Source organism: Pseudochaenichthys georgianus, chromosome 4, assembly GCF_902827115.2.
Source record: "Pseudochaenichthys georgianus chromosome 4, fPseGeo1.2, whole genome shotgun sequence".
In the NCBI taxonomy this organism is placed as follows: Eukaryota; Metazoa; Chordata; class Actinopteri; order Perciformes; family Channichthyidae; genus Pseudochaenichthys; species Pseudochaenichthys georgianus.
The window spans coordinates 5,065,318-5,083,777 of NC_047506.1; the positions used below are offsets into that span (position 1 = coordinate 5,065,318).

General features: G+C 40.5%; 1 protein-coding gene across 1 annotated transcript in view; it reads left to right on the forward strand.

Moving 5' to 3' along the window:
* Positions 1 to 18,460, forward strand: part of atf6 (activating transcription factor 6) — a 48,929-nt gene that overhangs the window by 5,777 nt on the left and 24,692 nt on the right. The window contains exons 5-9 of the mRNA XM_034081217.2: positions 1,184 to 1,307; positions 2,195 to 2,395; positions 5,794 to 5,963; positions 17,331 to 17,516; positions 17,649 to 17,740. Coding sequence (XP_033937108.1) covers positions 1,184 to 1,307; positions 2,195 to 2,395; positions 5,794 to 5,963; positions 17,331 to 17,516; positions 17,649 to 17,740 — 773 coding nt within the window. The remainder of the gene's footprint in view (positions 1 to 1,183; positions 1,308 to 2,194; positions 2,396 to 5,793; positions 5,964 to 17,330; positions 17,517 to 17,648; positions 17,741 to 18,460) is intronic.

Below are 18,460 nucleotides of genomic sequence, written 5' to 3' on the forward strand. Positions count from 1 at the left end.
ACTGTCTTCAACACTGTGACCTCCTCGGTTTTTTGGGTATTTGACTTGTATTTCCAATGTAAATGTGTACCATTGTTATCGGCTGTGGGTATTTAAATATGCTCCCCTCTTGGTGCGCAGTTGGGACAAGTAAAAGCTCCATCCAGATGGTGTGCAAACATTAACAGCTGCTCTTCACTTTTGGATTCACACTTTAGACACTTATTAACAAAAGCCTTAAACACCTTGTCAAGTTAATAATTTGCCGCCCGCCTGAGCGCTGCCCCGCCCCTTCGTCAAATATGAGGTGCTGACAACTTTAGCTACATTAGCATAATTTAGCAGGCAGATGTTTTCACAGTGTGTCAAAACATGGACAGGGGTTACATCTTTGTCTAGCCCCAACACTGTGCACCAATACTCTGTTACTGTATCACCCTGACTGAATCCAAGGACACATGTGTCTACTGGAGTCTTTGAATACTGACAAGGACACTAGAGTCATATTTCATCTGATGTGACAGCAATCATTCTGTATTTTGTCAGACAGGGCTCTCTACTTTCTTGAAGGTTGTTGATGAGTAATGACAACTGCAGGCTAGCATCATGACCCAAAGGCTGCTATGACTTAATGTGTTTATTACAAGCCTGTTGGATGACAATATTAGGCCCTTGTGCAAAAACTGACACAGCTTACAAATGTGCATTTTTGAGCAGCAGAAGTCATAATAATTCAACTTTGTATAAGGGTTGATGAAGTTATCAGAATGTTATCAAATTGTCAATATGGACAATATCCAAATCTAAGGAGGTGCAATTTCGTCAATTTTGCCATTCTGAACAAAGTATTGCGCTGCTGCAAAGATGTCCTGGCCTAAAATGTTATTCTACACCTTAAAACACCTTTGTGTATGGTACAGAGACTCGCAACAATAATACCATGATCATTTGTATATTATTTTAAATCCAAATGAGATGAATGTTGCAAATATTACAATTTCCCACAAAAAACAGAAATCCTTTTGTAATTATTTATGTCTGAAGTGGTTGCCATTAGACATTGATTTGAAATGATTCAGTGCTACTGTTAAAGGGGTTAACATGACGTTGCCACAGGATTACAACCATGCTTTTTTTCACATCTGATGTAGAAAAAAGAGGTCCAATATCTAATAGACAGCAATGTTCTCTGTTTCCCCTCCAGGACGAGGCTCTATCTCCACAATCTCAGCTCTCTCCTGTTTCCTTCTGCTCAGAGTCCAGCAGCTATTCTGTAAACTCTCCTCCAGCTAAGAAAGCTCCGAAGAGGAACAGCCAGACGGCGCGAGGTGAGGCAGCTCCATCACCAAACACCTGCTCGCTCAGCAGCTGTCAAATATGTTTCTACGCTTTGTTTAAAATCCAGTGGGGATTTTTGATCTCTGGACTTTTACCATTCTGGGATGCAATTAACCAAACGAACAAAGAAGAACTCGTCTCTCTCAGTAAAAACATACTGGCAAATGTTGGAAAAGAACTAGCTCCTAAAAATACACATTTCTTCACCTGAGCTTGGAACCAGCCTTTCCTTGTATTCAGAGATGGCAAAGTACACACATCCTTTACTCAAGTAGAAGTACAGATACTCGTGTTTAAAAATACTCTGGTAGAAGTACTAACTAAACGTCTTTACTCAAGTAAAAGTAAAGAAGTATGGGCTTTGAAATGTACTTCAGTAAAAAGTACCCATAACTAGCAGCTGTTTTAAAGAGTACCTGACCTCCCTTTATATTAATAGAACAATAATGTCATTGTTAGCTAATGAATGTTTCCATGCTGAACAACGGCAACATGACAACGTTTTCATTGGTCCCTTTTCTTTAGAGAAGACCAGGAAATGATGGATACACGGATCGTGTTCAAATCAATAGGCACGCAATGACTCTAAAGAATAATGATCACGCCACCAAACACACATTCAGACTAAAGGAACCAGCTGTTTGGAAAATGTAAGAAGTAGAAAGTACAGGTATTTGTGTTCAACATGTAAGAAGTAAGAAGTAAAAGTAAAAAGTCGTCAGAAAAATAAGAAGTGGAGTAAAGTACTGATACCAGACAAATGTACTTAAGTACAGTAACGAAGTATTTGTACTCCACTACTTCCCACTTCTGCTTGTATTAACCTGAATACTGTTTCCTTCTCTCACTCCACCCAACCCCCCCATCCACATAACAGCCAGACAAGCTCAGCCAATCAAGAGGCCGATTCAGATTGGCCCAAAGGTTTCCATCCAGCCGAAGCCCCTGATTACAGCTGTGCCCCTCGCTCATGCTGCCCCCCTGCAGACAAAGACAATCATCATCCAGCCCCTGCAAACCACTGTGCTGCCTGTCATCAAACAAGCTCCGATCTGCATCCAACCAGCGCCCCCTCCAGGTCAGAGCTCTCACTGCAACACACAGAGACACGTTGCATCATTTCACACTGTATTGCATCAGATCACGGTGCTGGAATTGTGACCAAGCAATGTGTTGTTCTCTAATTAGAGTCATTTCAATTGAAAGACAACCTATTATAAGTACTGTTTCTTTGTGTCTGATGAGTTTCGTTCATTCTTGCTTAGACAATCATTTAAAATGTCATTTAATTTAATTTCGAACCTTTATTTAACGAGATTGGTCCCATTGAGATCATAGATCTCTTTTTCAAGGGAGACCTGCTGCATATAGGTTCCACATGAAACATAAAACAATAAAGGACATTATACATTATATTTACAGGTTACATAGTTATAGACATTTACAAGTGCCCATTGTATCAACGAGCATTTCATTTAGCCTAGCTTTAAAAACATGCAGAGGAATGAGATTGCTCAGTTTCAATTCTTGCTGAAGACTGTTCCAAGCAAGTGGAGCTGGCCTCAAGCGAGAAACAGGACTTGTTTCTGAAAAAGAAACCTAGCCTAACCCTCAGCTTTTTAAGCAGGTTATTGACATGAAGTTTAAAAGTAAGACAATCATCAAGCCAGATACCAAGGTATTTATAACAGGTAACCACTTCAAGTACTTGTCCTTGCATAGTAACAATCTCCAAAACAGGCTCTGGTGTCTTTTTAGCTTTTGAAAATAGCATTACCTTAGTTTTATCAACATTTATTAAAAGAAGCTTTAGTTCAGAGAGCTGAGTCTGAATAATGTTAAAAACAGCCTGTGATTTAACACCAGCCTCCTTAATGGAGGGACCTGCACAATACATCACGGTATCGTCCGCATAAAAATGTAAAGTAGCTTCATCCACATTTTGACCTAAGCTGTTGATATAGATGGAGAATAAAAGTGGATCTAAAACAGACAGTGTAGTGTGTTGGCCAGCAGATGGTGCTTGATCAGCTCATGAGCTTCAGTCATCACTGCTCCATGCTGCAATCATTAAAGGTTAAATTATAACAAGTAAATCAAACATTACAAGTGTATAATTCTTCTTTTTTAAACAAAATGTCTACATTTGGGCTACGGTTGAGAAATAATACAATGCTGGGAATCAGCCTGTATAGATAAACAAGCGAGAACGTTTGTTTTATAACCCACATTTAAACCAAACACTATTCATGAGCTATTATGGTAATTTGTTCATGAAAGGATAACAAAAACAATTTAGTTTTTGTGGTTTAGTCTCCCCAGTTAACCAATCTGGTTACATCAGCAGCACTTAGGCCAACGTAAATACTTATGTCACTGCCTGGGACCCAGGAGGGTGGAGCATCTGACCTCCTTCCACTTGAGTTTGAACTTGGCTCAACTGTCATCCTGGTAAGGGCCAAGATGGCAGATAGCTTAAGCCAAGTTATCCAAGTTTAGGGCTCCGGCTGGAAGTCAAGCCTGCTCAGTGTTACGAGTCTCCATGATTTAAGATCTCTGAAATATTCACAGCTGAGGAGTGAGCTCTGGGCTTTATACTGGCAGATGGAGGAAAGACATTGGAGATATTTACTCATGAGCTACATTTTATTGTGTTTGACCGGTATTTATAAAAACAGACAGGTGTTCCTGAGGTATTACATTTATTTTAATTTCATTCTCATAAATGTTTCTTACAGATGTTGAGCTTGTTTGTTTGCACCACACTTTCATTAGCAAGTCTGGCTAACGATTAGTAATGACAGGTTGTCTAGTATTAGCAGTCGCTGGGTCCGTTTGAGGAATGGTTCCTGGCACAATCTCACTGGGAGGGCTGGGTTACACTCTGGTGGGCTCCTGCATTAACAGCACATTTATAAACATGGAGAATATCATGTTTTTGAAGGTGCTGCTTTTTTTCTTTTACACCATAATCCATTTTGAATGTGTGTCAGCACACAGGTTTATGCGTGTTCCTACACATAAACCTTGCACACCTCTCAGTTTGGAATGTGGAAGTTCAAGACCATAGGTCACGATGGTAAACATCTTTTCCACCTGTACTTTAAACACAGAGATTCCCGTTAAAGACAAGGGGTTAATGTAGGTCACCAGTTGTGAGGGGAGTTTACGGAGCTGGACTGTACCATCTGCTGCAAGGCAAGGCAAGTTTATTTATATAGCACTTTTCAACACAAGGCAATTCAAAGTGCTTTACAAAAAATGAAAGACATTAAGAAAATGGCATTTAAAATCAGTCATTAAAAAGAAAAGCTAATAAAATAAACATAAAAAGAAAAAATACATGGATAAAAGTTACAGTGCAGTTTAAGATATGAATAGTTCAATTAAAAGCAGCGACAAAAAGAAAAGTCTTCAGCCTGGATTTAAAAGTAGTCAGAGTTGCAGCGGACCTGCAGGTTTCTGGGAGTCTGTTCCAGATGTTTGGAGCATAATAACTGAACGCTGCTTCTCCATGTTTAGTTCTGACTCTGGGGACAGAAAGCTGACCAGTCCCTGAAGACCTGAGAGATCTGGATGGTTAATAATTTAGCAGGAGGTCAGAAATGTATTTTGGGCCTGTGAAGACACCATTGCAGTAGTCCAGTCTACTGAAGATAAAAGCATGGACAAGTCTTTCTAAATCCTGCTGTGACATTAGTCTTATTATCCTAGATATGTTCTTTAGGTGATAGTAGGCTGATTTAGTAACTGTTTTAATGTGACTGTTGAAACTCAGGTCAGAGTCCATGACTACACCTAGATGTCTGGCTTTATCTGTTGTTTTGAACATTGCAGACTGAAGCTCAGCGCTAACTTTTATACGTTCTGACTTTGCTCCAAAAACCATTACCTCAGTTTTATCTTTGTTTTGGAGAAGGTTCTGACACATCCAGTCATTGATTTGTTCAATGCACTTACTCAGTGTTTGAATTGGAGCATAGTCTCCTGGTGAAATTGTTACGTAAATGTGTGTGTCATCCGCGTAGCTATGGTAACTTATTTTGTTGTTCTTCATTATCTGAGCCAGTGGTAGCATGTAGACGTTAAAGAGAAGAGGCCCCAAGATGGAGCCTTGAGGTACCCCACATGTCATATTTGTCAACTCAGATGTGTATAACCTATAGAAACAAAGTTGTTTCTGTCCTTTAAGTAGGATTCAAACCAATTTAGAACTGTTTAGAACTGTTTCCGTTTGTACTCGCAGGAGGGTCTTTCTCAGGCACACTGATGTTGCTTCCAGATTGCATAGAATATCAGGTTGAATGTGTTTGTAGAAGATGGCAAATGTGGGATAAGAACATAAACATGAAAACAAACTGACACACATAAACACAGTCAGAGTTTTTCAGTGGTAATCACACAGTCAAAATATGGTCATAGTATGCCTAAGACCTGTCATTTAAAAATGTGTATGTGTTGCGTTCTCTTTCTCAGGACGTCCCATAGTGCTGTCTCAGCCAACCCAGGTGCTTCAGATCCAGACAGCAGGGGCCATCACCGCCAATGTGGTCACCATGCCAACGCTCACCCAGGACAGGCCCTTCCCCCTCGCTGCTCCTCCGTCGGTCTCACTCACGCTTCGCTCCCCTTCCTCAGATGATGATGTGAGTCCAAACTCTTTATCTCTTTACTCTTCCTACTTGTTGAGCTGCACTGTGGTATTACCACAGGGGGGTGTACATGAGAGAGGTTTTAGTGCATGTAAATGGTCTGCAAAGGCTAAAATTCAAAGTTCCCTCCAGAGGGAGTTTCTCTCACACACTCCCCCGCTGCCTGAAACACCTCCATTGGACTCCTTTGTTTACTTGTGTAACATAATGACATTATTATGTAACACTTGCGCTTCTATTGGCTAGAGCTCCAACACATTGTTTTTGATAGGCTAAGAGGCGGGACATCTCTAAGCGGTTGACAAAATCACAACAGAGCCGGCCAGCTAACCAATCAGAGCAGACTGGGCTCTGGCTCCAGACAGTTCCATACATCTCTCTTTATATGTCCACTAGCCACGTGACATAAACCTTTTATTTGATCCGATCTTGAGATGCTTACAGGCCACTCAGATTAGCTTGATAGGTTACATCCACAATCATAGGGCGGTACTCCATGTTTCCCTTTGGTTGCACAAATGGGATGTTGTTTACAAAGAAAGCCAATCAGTAGATATATGAAGTAGTGTCACGTTCCCAGACCCTATAGATTGAAATGGAGATCTGATTGCTCAAACACAGCATTCTTGACATCCTTGATATATTGTATTTTATATTTTGTAGGTCACCAGATTTAGTTGCTTACCAGATCTTTTGAAGGTCATACTCCTTCATAAGACGACATAGTACATTCAAGTGTCTCCATGTGTCTGCTTTGACATGCGGGGACTTGCCTGCATCGCTTTAGTTGCTCCATGGGCGTGCATGCACTTGCCCTTTGTAACTATGATTTTGTGGTTACCATGTTCACACTTGGACTGGAACCTGCCCGACATAAAAACACTCATATTTCCCCATTTTTAGTATTTATTTTAATTTCACAAACCATTACTTTTAAATTCTGCGTGAAACTATAAAAATAAAGTGCTTTTTATTATTTGAGATGGTGACGATTTTTCCATACTGAAGGAAAATATATGAGACTTCATGGGCCATGTCAGTCTGGGAAGACACAAATGAGGCCAAAATATACAACATTACATTGAAGTATTTGGCCATGTTGTCAACACGCAAACTGATTTTCACTTTAAAAAGAGGCCGCTGCTTGGTAGTTGAATATACATTTTTTTATCTTAAATGAATTTGGTTGTCATGATTAGTACAGTATCAACAGTCTCAGCCTCTTTGACTTTCACAAAGCCTTAAACCACCCACAGATGAGCTTCATTGGAAAGATGCACGTCATGTATTTGTTGTGCAGACTGTGTGAATGGTGTCATAGAAGGACACTGTTGCATGTGTTGCAATCAGGGGTGATGTCAGGACAGACATCAAAACATGCAATGTTGGCACACAGCTTCCTGATCTTCAGTTATCGCTTCCTTGTGCACTAATATCTCTTGGGTCTAATAAAAACTCAATTAAAGAAGTTTTGTTGTTTTTAGAAACTCGAGATCTCTCCTAAAAGCTTTTGTGCTTGTCTTGTTTTCAGTGGGAGAGTCCTGTTAAGACCTTACGCTGCATTATTAGCCTGTGTTTCTGATTATCTGATTCTTTGTTACTTTCTGCTTGTCTGAATCGCCAGGCTCCGTCACAAAGTCAGAGCCATGCCGTGACTCTCAGCAACCTCTGTGTTGTTTCAGGCTTTGGTCTCCAGCACAACAGTTGATGTCTTGCTCATGTCTGACCTTTAGTGAGTTGAGAAACATGTTCTCACTCCATCTTCTCCTCTGTTTGTCTTGTGCTTTTTTAGAGTGTGAGAAAAACGTCCACTTTCACTGCATTTACCATTCCTTGGCTAGCTGCAACTAATGTGGAAGGGAAGTTAAAAAATGCATAGAGGGGAGCAGGAAGTGACGTTGTTTGCAGCGGACTTATTACACCCATTTCAGGTTCATACTTACATTTTGGGTTTCTATTAGATAAAAAAAAATGTTTCTCTCCCCCTGAAATGCTTTGTTTTCCTGTATGTCTCTTGAACACTCAACGGTAATTTTTTAGGATGTTGGTCGGGATACTCAGATGGGACACGTTCATTTCTAATTGGCCTGCAAGCGATTTAGGAAGAGGAGCCACGCCAGACCTAAATGACTTTTTAAACAGCCAACAAAAACTGACTGGGTTGTCATATTTCCCACTTTGTAGATTGGTATGCACTCCAGATACCCACATGTTCGAAAGCACTGATAAAGTGTCCCCTTTAATTAGGAATACCATATGTGTTACATTCGTGGAACCTCTACTAAATCTTGTGCGGTGATTGCTGTGGTGACACAGAAAATGGATCCAATCATCATCTTAAAGGAGTCTTCACTCTGTGGCCCTGATGCATTTCCAATCCTTAACCTAATGTTTCACTCTTATATTTTACCAGTCTGCTCAATTTATCTTGACATTCACAATGTTTTCCATCAGGCTTTTTAAATAATTAATCTCAGCTGAAATTGACCAAGTTCTTGTTTGATAAATGGTTAAACTTGACTTCTTGCTGTAAAAATAGTCGGCCCTAAATGGCCCGAGAGGAACTTGTCCAATTATCTCTTGGATAATCTAGTCTGGAAAACACTTTTCATGCCAGACCCGGCGAACAATTTCGAGGAATTCCCAACCTTTAGAAGCCAAAGCAAATATGCCTCACAGCCATTCGTAAAGCTTACCAAGTCAGTAAAGTTTACAATAGGTAATTAAAGGGGAGGGATCGGACCGCACACATTAATTATAAAGAAAAATAATTTTTAAAGCCAAGACCTCGAATCATTTCTCAAGCGAGAGTGATGAAATCGTTTAAACATGGTTGGGTGAATGTGGGAAAAAACATTGATATTTCAGAATCATATCATCTAAGTAATGATTAAGGCATGATGATGTACGTTTAACTGCAGCCAGTTAGCCAGAAGTGAGAAAACTAATTGCAACTAGAACGGCTTCAGAAAGCAAATCACGACCTCCCACCAAGGCCGGTTACATTAAATGAAAAATAATTGGTGTGTCCGCCCACCCTGCAATTCTGATCAGCTCCAACATTTTAATTTGTTTTCCTTGGCCAATGCTTCCTCCTCTCAAGTTTTATGAAAATCAGGATGTCTTTTTCTAAATCTGCTGACAAACAGACAAACAAACAAACCAAACTGACCAAACTTGCAGAGGTGATAATAAAAGTAAATGGTCAAATATAGTGTTGCATAGCTCAAGAAGCAATTAGTCAAACATGCGGTGGCTCAATAACATTACTAACACCGCAGTATCTGTCTAAAGTGGTAGTTTCTTCCCCAGAGCAATAATTGCACTGAACTCCAGCATGCACTGACACAATTGAGATATATATATTTGTATACACATTCAAACATATTTATTTTACTTAAACTGATATATTCCTGCACTTTAACTTTATCTGAATATTGAAGTATGAATGCTTGTTTGCATGTTGTCTCCTGCTGAGTGTTGTACGTCTCTTGTTGGTTTTTGTATTTTTGATGGCACCTTAAAAAAGGGAGTAGCTCTACTCATCTCATTGTATACCTGTATAATGACAATACAGGATTCTATTCTATTCTAACATTAGCCACCACAAGCTAATGGACATATACGAATCCAGGTTTTCATTTGTGAACAAAAGTGTTTTGTTCAACTGTCCAAGGTGGTACTTTGTTTCTGTGGCCTTGAGCTCCTGAGCCGTGTCTCGCTGTGTAAAAGTGTGTGTGTTAGGATCCACTGCAGCTGTGTTCACTTTATAACCTCACTGTGGTTTGGCTGCAGCGCAGCGGTGGGCCGGGGGATGTGTAGAATGCCTGTTAAAGATGGCATGCTACTGCCAGGTGGTAGTACATGTTGTATGTACAGTCTGTCTGTGTGTGTCACTGTTCACGTAGTTTACAGTACTCTGTTTTGGGCTACCGTTGGACCATATAAGCCGGGGAGTTAAACGGCTGCTAACGATTACATGCTGCAGACAGGTGTTGTGCAGGACGAACCATTTGCGACAGCTGTAAACAGCCATCAGGGATTGGGTCTCTGTAATGTAATGAGCTCCTATACTGCCAGGGATTTAGCTGTGCATGAGTGTGTGTGTGTGTTTTTCTGTGTGTGCGTGTGTGTTCAAGACTGGAAAACAGTCCAGCCTGGCATTGCAGGCCTAAACAAATCCTCCCATTTGTAGGTTAGGAGGATTTACAGGATGGGACCCCAGCAAAAGCGTGTTGTGATGCTAGATCCTACAAAGAGTCACCCTTCCTCCAACAAGGACGGTTTAGTATTTATTAATTTATTTAGATATTTCTGGAAATGTGACAAGTAACCCACGAGGCAAATATCCTCTGTCAACCTTAAAAATAAGTATTATTTGTGTATATGTAGGTTTTAAGTCAGTGCATGTAAATGGTCTGCAAAGGCTCAAGTCTCAAAGTCCCCCCCAGAGGGAGTTTCTCTCACACACTTCAGCCCTGTCTAAAAGCCTCCATTGGACTCACTATGTCAAACTCACACTTCTATTGTTTAGTGCTTCAGCAAAATGTACGTGATAGGCCAAGAGGCAGGTCATCTCTAAGCGGTTGACCAATCACAACAGAGACGTCCAGCTAACCAATCAGAGCAGACTGGGCTCTGGTTTCAGACAGAGGGTGAGAAGACAGGCAGTATGAGGAAAATAAAGAGCTTTTTGAACATTAAAGCATGGAGACATGTCCCAGTAGAGGCACACAAAAAACGTTACTTCAAGCATAGCATAACATTTCCTGTTAAAAAAATAAAAAGTGTAATGAAATCATTAAAAACATAGAGGCTTATAATACGGGAAATGCTAGTAAAAAAGACAAAACAAAACGAAATAACATTAATATCACATAGTAAGAAGATAGCTACAGGTTAAAGCAGTACAGAAAGACAGCAGTGCAATTGATTGCTTAGTGTTGACAGAGCTGAGTTGAGCTTGACTAAACCATTACACATTTCTCTCATTATTCAAAACTCATAAAGAGGGAAATCTATCATAGATGTTTGGGGCTTAACAACTAGGCTCTTTATGAAATGCTCCCAGTGATTTAAACAATTGACCACATGATGGGTTAAATGTTTCAGCTCCCTGGACTTCGAGCTCATGTTTTTTATTTCTCCACATCTGGTTGTTTTCATCCTAATGTGTAAAACGTGCCTCTGTGTAATTTGATGCAGCCGTGAAACTACTGTAATCACACAACAAGCTATTCCTCACACATGACATGTACATACAATCCTACTTTAAATGGTGTTAGGTGGACCTCCATTGTGTTTATTTGACTGATAGTAAACTGATTTGTATCTTTCTCTGTCAACATGACTTTTTAGTTCTGTTACATTTTCTATTTTGAGATGCTTATATTTTTTGTTTGTCTACTCTCTACTGCGATTCATGCTGCTGGAACCAAATAATGTCCCAAATTGGGATCGACAAAGTCTTATCTAATCCCCACATGCTGAATATTACTAAATGTTGTTACTGGACATTTGTAGTTCCACATGTATATTTTTTTACTTTTGAATGCTATTTTATTTCTATTTCAGAAATATTTTGGATTGTTTATTTCTAGTTTCTTAATTTATCTTATGTACATTGCCTTGTCTTTTTATGCTGCTGCAACGCAAACATTTCCCAAATTGGGATCATTAAAGTACTTATCTACCTATCTATCTATCTATCTATCTATCTATCTATCTATCTATCTATCTATCTATCTATCTATCTATCTATCTATCTATCTATCTATCTATCTATCTATCCATTGTTTCAATACAAAGTGCACAATTATATACTTTTTAAATGTCGTTGACAAAGCAAGGCACGAAGGCAGTTCTTTAGACACTGCTCTAATATTTCTAATGGAAGAGGGAAAGCTACATAAAAAAATACCGGTTGTTCCCCTAACGTAGCCTAAGTACTTCAGTGCAAGAAAAACAGCCACAAGACATAACTGAATCAACAGGCTGTTTTGCTTCTTCTCTGCACCTGCATCTTTAGCAGTTAAGTACCATGTGGATTTGAAAATTAAGAATAATGGAAACCAATTATCTCAAAAGCAGTGCTGGGGAAGCTGAAATTATAGCTTTGCGAGCTACCAATTACTTCACACTTGAAGAAGTTGAACTGTTACTCTAGAAAATATAGAGTGGTTCGGGTTAACTGAAGCCACTTAGAAAAAAGTGTTTCTAACTATGCTTAAAAACGTATTGACAATGTCAAGTGAAATTAAACTATAATCAAATATATTACCATCAATTTGGCATAGATTATTTCAAAAAGGGCCACTTGTTCACATGTCAAACCTAAACCAAAACATATATAGATTTCACTTTAAGATATTTGTAACTTTTTACACTGTTTTGAGGACTAATGTGTATAATCTTACTGAAAGGTGGGGTAGGGAAGTTTGAGAAACCGGCTCGAGATACACTTTTTGTTATATTCCATGGAATGCTCTTAACATCCGATAGCAATGAATATCTGAAGTGCTTTGACAAAAAATCCATAAAAAAACGTCATCTGTGGAAGCCGTGGTGCTGTAAAAAGCACGACCAATCATCTGAGCCGGCCCGGCTAAAGTAACTGGATGGCCTACCTGCCTGTCAGCCTTCCATCTGTGCTCAAACTTATCTCGTGCCCTCATTGGTCATGTGTTCGTTCGTGTGTGTTGGAGGAGGGGCTCTGTAAGAAGTGGCAGATTTTTTCCGGTTGTGTATTTTCAAATTCTAGCGATCTCGAGCTGGTTTCTCCAAGATTACCTACCCCACCTTTAAAATGGTAATTTGACGCTCTTACACTGTATGAACAGCTTGAACACTGTTCTAAATATTTCCAAATTATTTTACTTTGGAAAATAAAAAGTGTTATTTCCTTTTAATAGCGCCAAATAGTTTGTAGCTTTACTAGGTACTGTAACTACACTTAAATGACCAAACATGACATTCAACTAGTTACATTTCTATGCGAATATGAGTGTAAATGAACTAGCAGAAAGCTACTGCAAATTGTAGTTGAACTATTAGTTTAATTACATGTAGTTCACTCCTCCCTGACACTGCTAAAAGGTGAAGTGCAGCACACAATAGCTCTTAGAGAGAATTCAACATCACAGGTGGACATTTATTTCACCTGTGGGACGCCAGCCACCTTTTCATAGGTGTTTATGACCTCCAGTAAGAACAGGAAGGGTTTTCACCTGAATTTGTTAAACAAAGCCCCCTCCCCTTTGGATTAGGTTAATGGTTCAACACACACTTCCTCCTGAGTAACCCTTCACATGCTGAAAGTAGATCCTTAACAGGCATATCACTTATAACCGGACTTTTCTTCAAACTGTACATTTTACATTTATATTTAATTTAAAGGTCCCATGTCATGCTTTTCTGGTTATTACCCGTCCCCTTGTGTGTTATGAAGGTTTGTCTGCATGGAAACGGTCTGCAGAGTCACAAACCCTCAAAGTACACCCTGTAGCGAGTAAAACTCTAACACAGAGAAGACCTGTCTGTGTTACCCAGAACGCCTCGTTGGACATTTCTCTTTTTCCATTGTTTTCTTCCTGGGTACAGTGACGTGCCCATACCCAATATATATCCGCGGAGCCGTTAAGTTCGTGGATTGGTCCAAATGGACCAATCCGCGGACTTCCTCACACACACACACTCAATCTTTTCTCAGCTGCAGCTCTGCCGATTTCTCCTCCCTGAGACGGCGGGACGCGGCGAGTCTGTGAGTCGTTGTGTGAGTACACACACACAAACTCTTAGCCAGGGTGTGTGTGTGTGTGTGTGTGTGTGTGTGTGTGTGTGTGTGTGTGTGTGTGTGTGTGTGTGTGTGTGTGTGTGTGTGTGTGTGTGTGTGTGTGTGTGTGTGTGTGTGTGTGTGTGTGTGTGTGTGTGTGTGTGTGTGTGTGTGTGTGTGTGTGTGTGTGTGTGTGTGTGTGTGTGTGTGTGTGTGTGTTCGGGCTGTGTCTCGCTGTCTCGCAGACAGCCACTGGGCTCATAGGGAGGGGGGGGTCGGAGCTCCAACAAGCCGTTTAGGACAGAGAGTGAATACACAAACTATACAGAGATGCTGTATGAGAAACCAATGTGAGTTTGGAAAATTGCACAATATAAATCTATTTTAGTATACCTCAACAATGGAATTTTATATTCGTAAAATGGCATTTAACTGACGAGGTATTTTGCTGGTGAGAGATTTTAGTTGCTTTAGCTGTAGAAGCTAGTAAGCCTACTATCTTATTTGTTTTAGATAGGCACAACATGTTTCAGACCTTATTTTCCTGTTCCAGGTTCAAATAAACCATTTTCAGTGGTACCGCTGAGAGAGTAATCTTTTTGGTCATGGAAAATTAGGTAAAGGTCAAGCTATCTATCTATCTACCTACCTATCTATCTATCTATCTATCTATCTATCTATCTATCTATCTATCTATCTATCTATCTATCTATCTATCTATCTATCTATCTATCTATCTATCTATCTATCTATCTATCTATTGATTCTCAACAGCATTGTGACAGTTATCAGGCGTGATGAGGCTTGTTATCCATGTTTTCTTTTGCGTCACCTGCATTCATCCAGAGTTGTTGAGCAGGTTTTCCCCCCACTTTGGAGTTCTTCAAAAGCAGCTTTGACTTTTTCCCACAGACTTTTTATTTTATAGTTGAAAGCAGGTTCTACGTCAGAGGTGTTTTTTCACCGAGAGCCACATACAGAAAAACATACGAAGGGCTGGGCCACTCACTAGAGGTGAGGTTTATTGCCTCATAGGTTCAGTTATAAGTTAGCAAAATTAATCAAATGTAGGTAAATTATGCTTGATAGTTGAAAGTGCCTTTAGAAAAAAAGCAGGCTTGATCCCAGCTCTCCATAGGGTTTCATTTATTTAGTTGGCAGCTCATCCCTCAAAACAGAAGCCTCAGATTGTATAATAAGGGGAAATGTGAAGAGTGTATTTCAAGCTTGTTATGTAAATAAGTTATTAGGCCTTTTTTCTCATCAACTAACATTTGTTAGAAAATGTTTCCAACTTGAATTGACTGAATTTATTTGAAAAGTGGGCTTATTAACGCATGAATACTACTGTGTGATACATTTGTGCATATATATTTAAGAAGTACAATATAAGACAAGCACAAGTTTCATTTGTGGGCCGTATTACATTATACTTTTTGAATTTGCTGAGCGCCGATTCACAATGGTCCGCGGGCAGCATTTGGCCCCCGGGCCGTAGTTTGGACTCCCCTGTTCTACGTTCTCGCCCAGTCCAGGTTGGTTAATCGAGATGTGACATTCGGCCTGTTTTTCCTCCTCGGCCCTGTGAAGTTCCTCCCTCTCTCCCTGGTAACTGCTCACTTGCAGCGTTCCCAGGCTCGCTCTGGTGGCACGGATCCCAGTTCGGGGCTGGGAGAGACAGAGGGGTTTCTCAGGAGACAGAACACAAACACAAGGATCCAAATAACTTAATCACCAGTGGGGCTATTAGGCCCGGGATCTTAGAGGCTCTCTCCGGGGAGGGTGTTTGTGTTGGGAGAGGGGCAGCAGAGGGGTATCTGGGGACTGGATGGTCAATGGAGGTGTCATGGGTCCGGTCAATTTGAGATAGGTCATGCTAAGTTCTGTGCTATTTGTGTAACATGTCAGGCCTCACCCCGCTGACCTGGAGTGGGAAAAAAGCCCATTGGTCATCCTTACTGGAAACGAGCTCTACAAAAACTTTTTATTTTTCAATTATTTTTGTTTTTGCTTGTCTTTTAAAGCAAATAAATACAATCTTATTTGTATTTAGTATTTTTTTTTTATTATGTTAAAGAGCTATTGTACTGTATATCCTCTGGGAAGCTTTAAAACTAGTGTTATTTATTAATTAATTTCATTTCATATTTTGCTTTGACATTTGGAAAGTCTTATTATTTTATTTTTAGATTTTTTTTTGGGCAACCAGTGTCTTTTATTTAAGTGACATTGTTGAAAGGGGGATACAGAGGGGATGACATGCTGCAAATGGTCCCAGGCCGGATTTGAAGGGGCAAAACAAACTAAATCTAAAGAGGGAAAGTATTTATTTACAAATTAACTGGAGTGTGTAAGGCACTGATTACAGCAATTAAGATGGACTATTCCTGAACTTTCTTTCTTTCTGCATCCGGACCTATAGCATCCATAGTACCTCTGTGTTTATGTGTCTCAGATGTGAACCCATTCTCACAGTGACACCCTCCGTAAACACATTTTTCTTCACCTATAGAACAGAGGCGTTGCAGGCGACCTCCTGACCTCTCATAGGATGTAAATATTTTAAATCGGGAGCTTCGATCGTGTGCACTTAAGGGTTCTTCGGGGCTGATGTTAAAGCCATGATTTGTTGCAGAGGAGTCATTTATCATACGACCCATCTTGAACATGTCTTTGTTTCTCTGACTCCGTGGTAGACGGGAGCATCCGAGGTGTTCTCGTTCGAGGTTAGAATAACAACGTCGACCCTGGCTTTTACGTCCGCTTACCCTCTTGCATTTTTCCCACTCAGTATCTCTTCTGTGTTTTGACTGGAGGTTTCTTTCTCATGACAGTGTCCCCCTTCTCAAACTTCTCCTGTCTTGTTACACTTATATCCATTTTCCCTACTTCTATGAGACACTTGTTTTGGTGCTTTCAAAGAAAGGGTTTGTTCAAATGTATGGAAAACTATTTTTAAAGAGGACATATTAATGCTCATTTCAGGTTCATATTTCTATCTAGTGTGACATGTTTACATTTTGTAATGTTCAAAAAGCTCTTTATTTTTCTGCTGCAGCACCTCTTTTCACCCTCTGTCTGAAACCAGAGCCGAGTCTGCTCCGATTGGTTCGCTGGCTGGTTTTGTTGTGATTGGACAACCACTTAGAGATGTCCCACTAGCCAATAGTAGCGCAAGTGTTACATAGTGATGTCAATATGTTACAGTAGAAAATCATATGAGTCCAATGGAGGCGTTTCAAGGACGGGGGGGAGTTTGTGGGAGAAAAAATGGATTTTAGCCTTTGCAGACCATTTACATGCACTAAAAACTTTATAACACTACAGGAAAGCGAAACCCCCAAACGCATAGTAGGGCCTCTTTAACTAAATGCCATTGACAGCCCAGATAAACATGTCACAGTAGTGAGAGGAAACTATGATCTACAACCCAACAGGTGGCTCAGAGAGGCATATCATCCCATTCTCACATCACCCCCCTCTTTGGTGTTCGCTGAGGCGTTGAGTTGAACCATCCACATGTGACATAATACGTGACATGAGTGTAATACCGTCTGTCTGTTTCTCTCTTTGTCCTTTTCTTGTTGCAGTCAAAGATCTCCCAGAGGCAGCAGCGCATGATAAAGAACCGCGAGTCGGCGTCCATGTCTCGGAAAAAGAAGAAAGACTATCTGCTCACGCTGGAAGGTCGCCTGAAATTTGCGCTGTATGAGAATGAGTCGCTCAAGAGTGAGAATGGCAATCTGAAGAGGCAGCTGGAGGGCATACTGAGTGAGGTGAGAGGCACTGCTCTGCTGATAGACCGCACTCAGAAACGAGACTGTGCACAAAAACAACAGCTCAGAAATGTTCCCATGAATTACCCATGAATAAGATCTGTGAGTTTTAATACAAGATATTTCCTACAGAACACGGTCCTGAAGGTAACGGCGCCCAAGAGGAGAGCCGTGTGTCTCATGGCGGTGTTGGTGTTCGTCATGCTTAACGTGGGACCAATGGGGTGAGCACACGATGCATACTGTGGGACTACAGATCTCTCTCTGTGTGTCTTAAAGTGGAAACTCAATTATTTGATGTTGGCACACGGTAGTTTGAGATACAAGAAGATTACTGCTAACTGCAACACACTGTGGATGCACACGGGTTTGATTACGGCAGGAACACCAATGGGAAGCCCCACGATGAGTCATTGTGGAAATCGCCCCTCATGTGAGACATTACGCAACAAACGATGATTGAAAACAGAGAATAGCATTTCCAATTCAAGCACATTCACCCAAATCTACTTCACACATATTGCAGTTGAGAAAAACTTTAATACCGTACTTTTCGGACTATAAAGCGCACCTGCATATGAGCCGCAGCAGCTAAATTGTCCGTCTGTCTTGCTCTCGTTCTGTCTCTCGGTTCCACTTTTACTTTGGCGCGCTACCTGTCTCACTCTTTTCCGGCCTCCAGCTTTTCCTGCTGGAGCCCGCCGCTTAAAGGTGGCGGGCGCGGACCGGTCATTGAGCTCATAGAGTTAAAGGTGGTTAATTTTACCTGTAAAATCCATAGATTTAGAAGGTTCCCTAGTGGCCGTTAGCGGTACAAAAAAAATGGGGGAAAAAGTCGCGGCTTATAGTCCGAAAAGTACGGTAATCAGAATCAGAAATATTTTAATTATCCCCCGTCACAAAAAAAGATTTTCTCCGGGATGACTAAAGTGTAACACATCGGC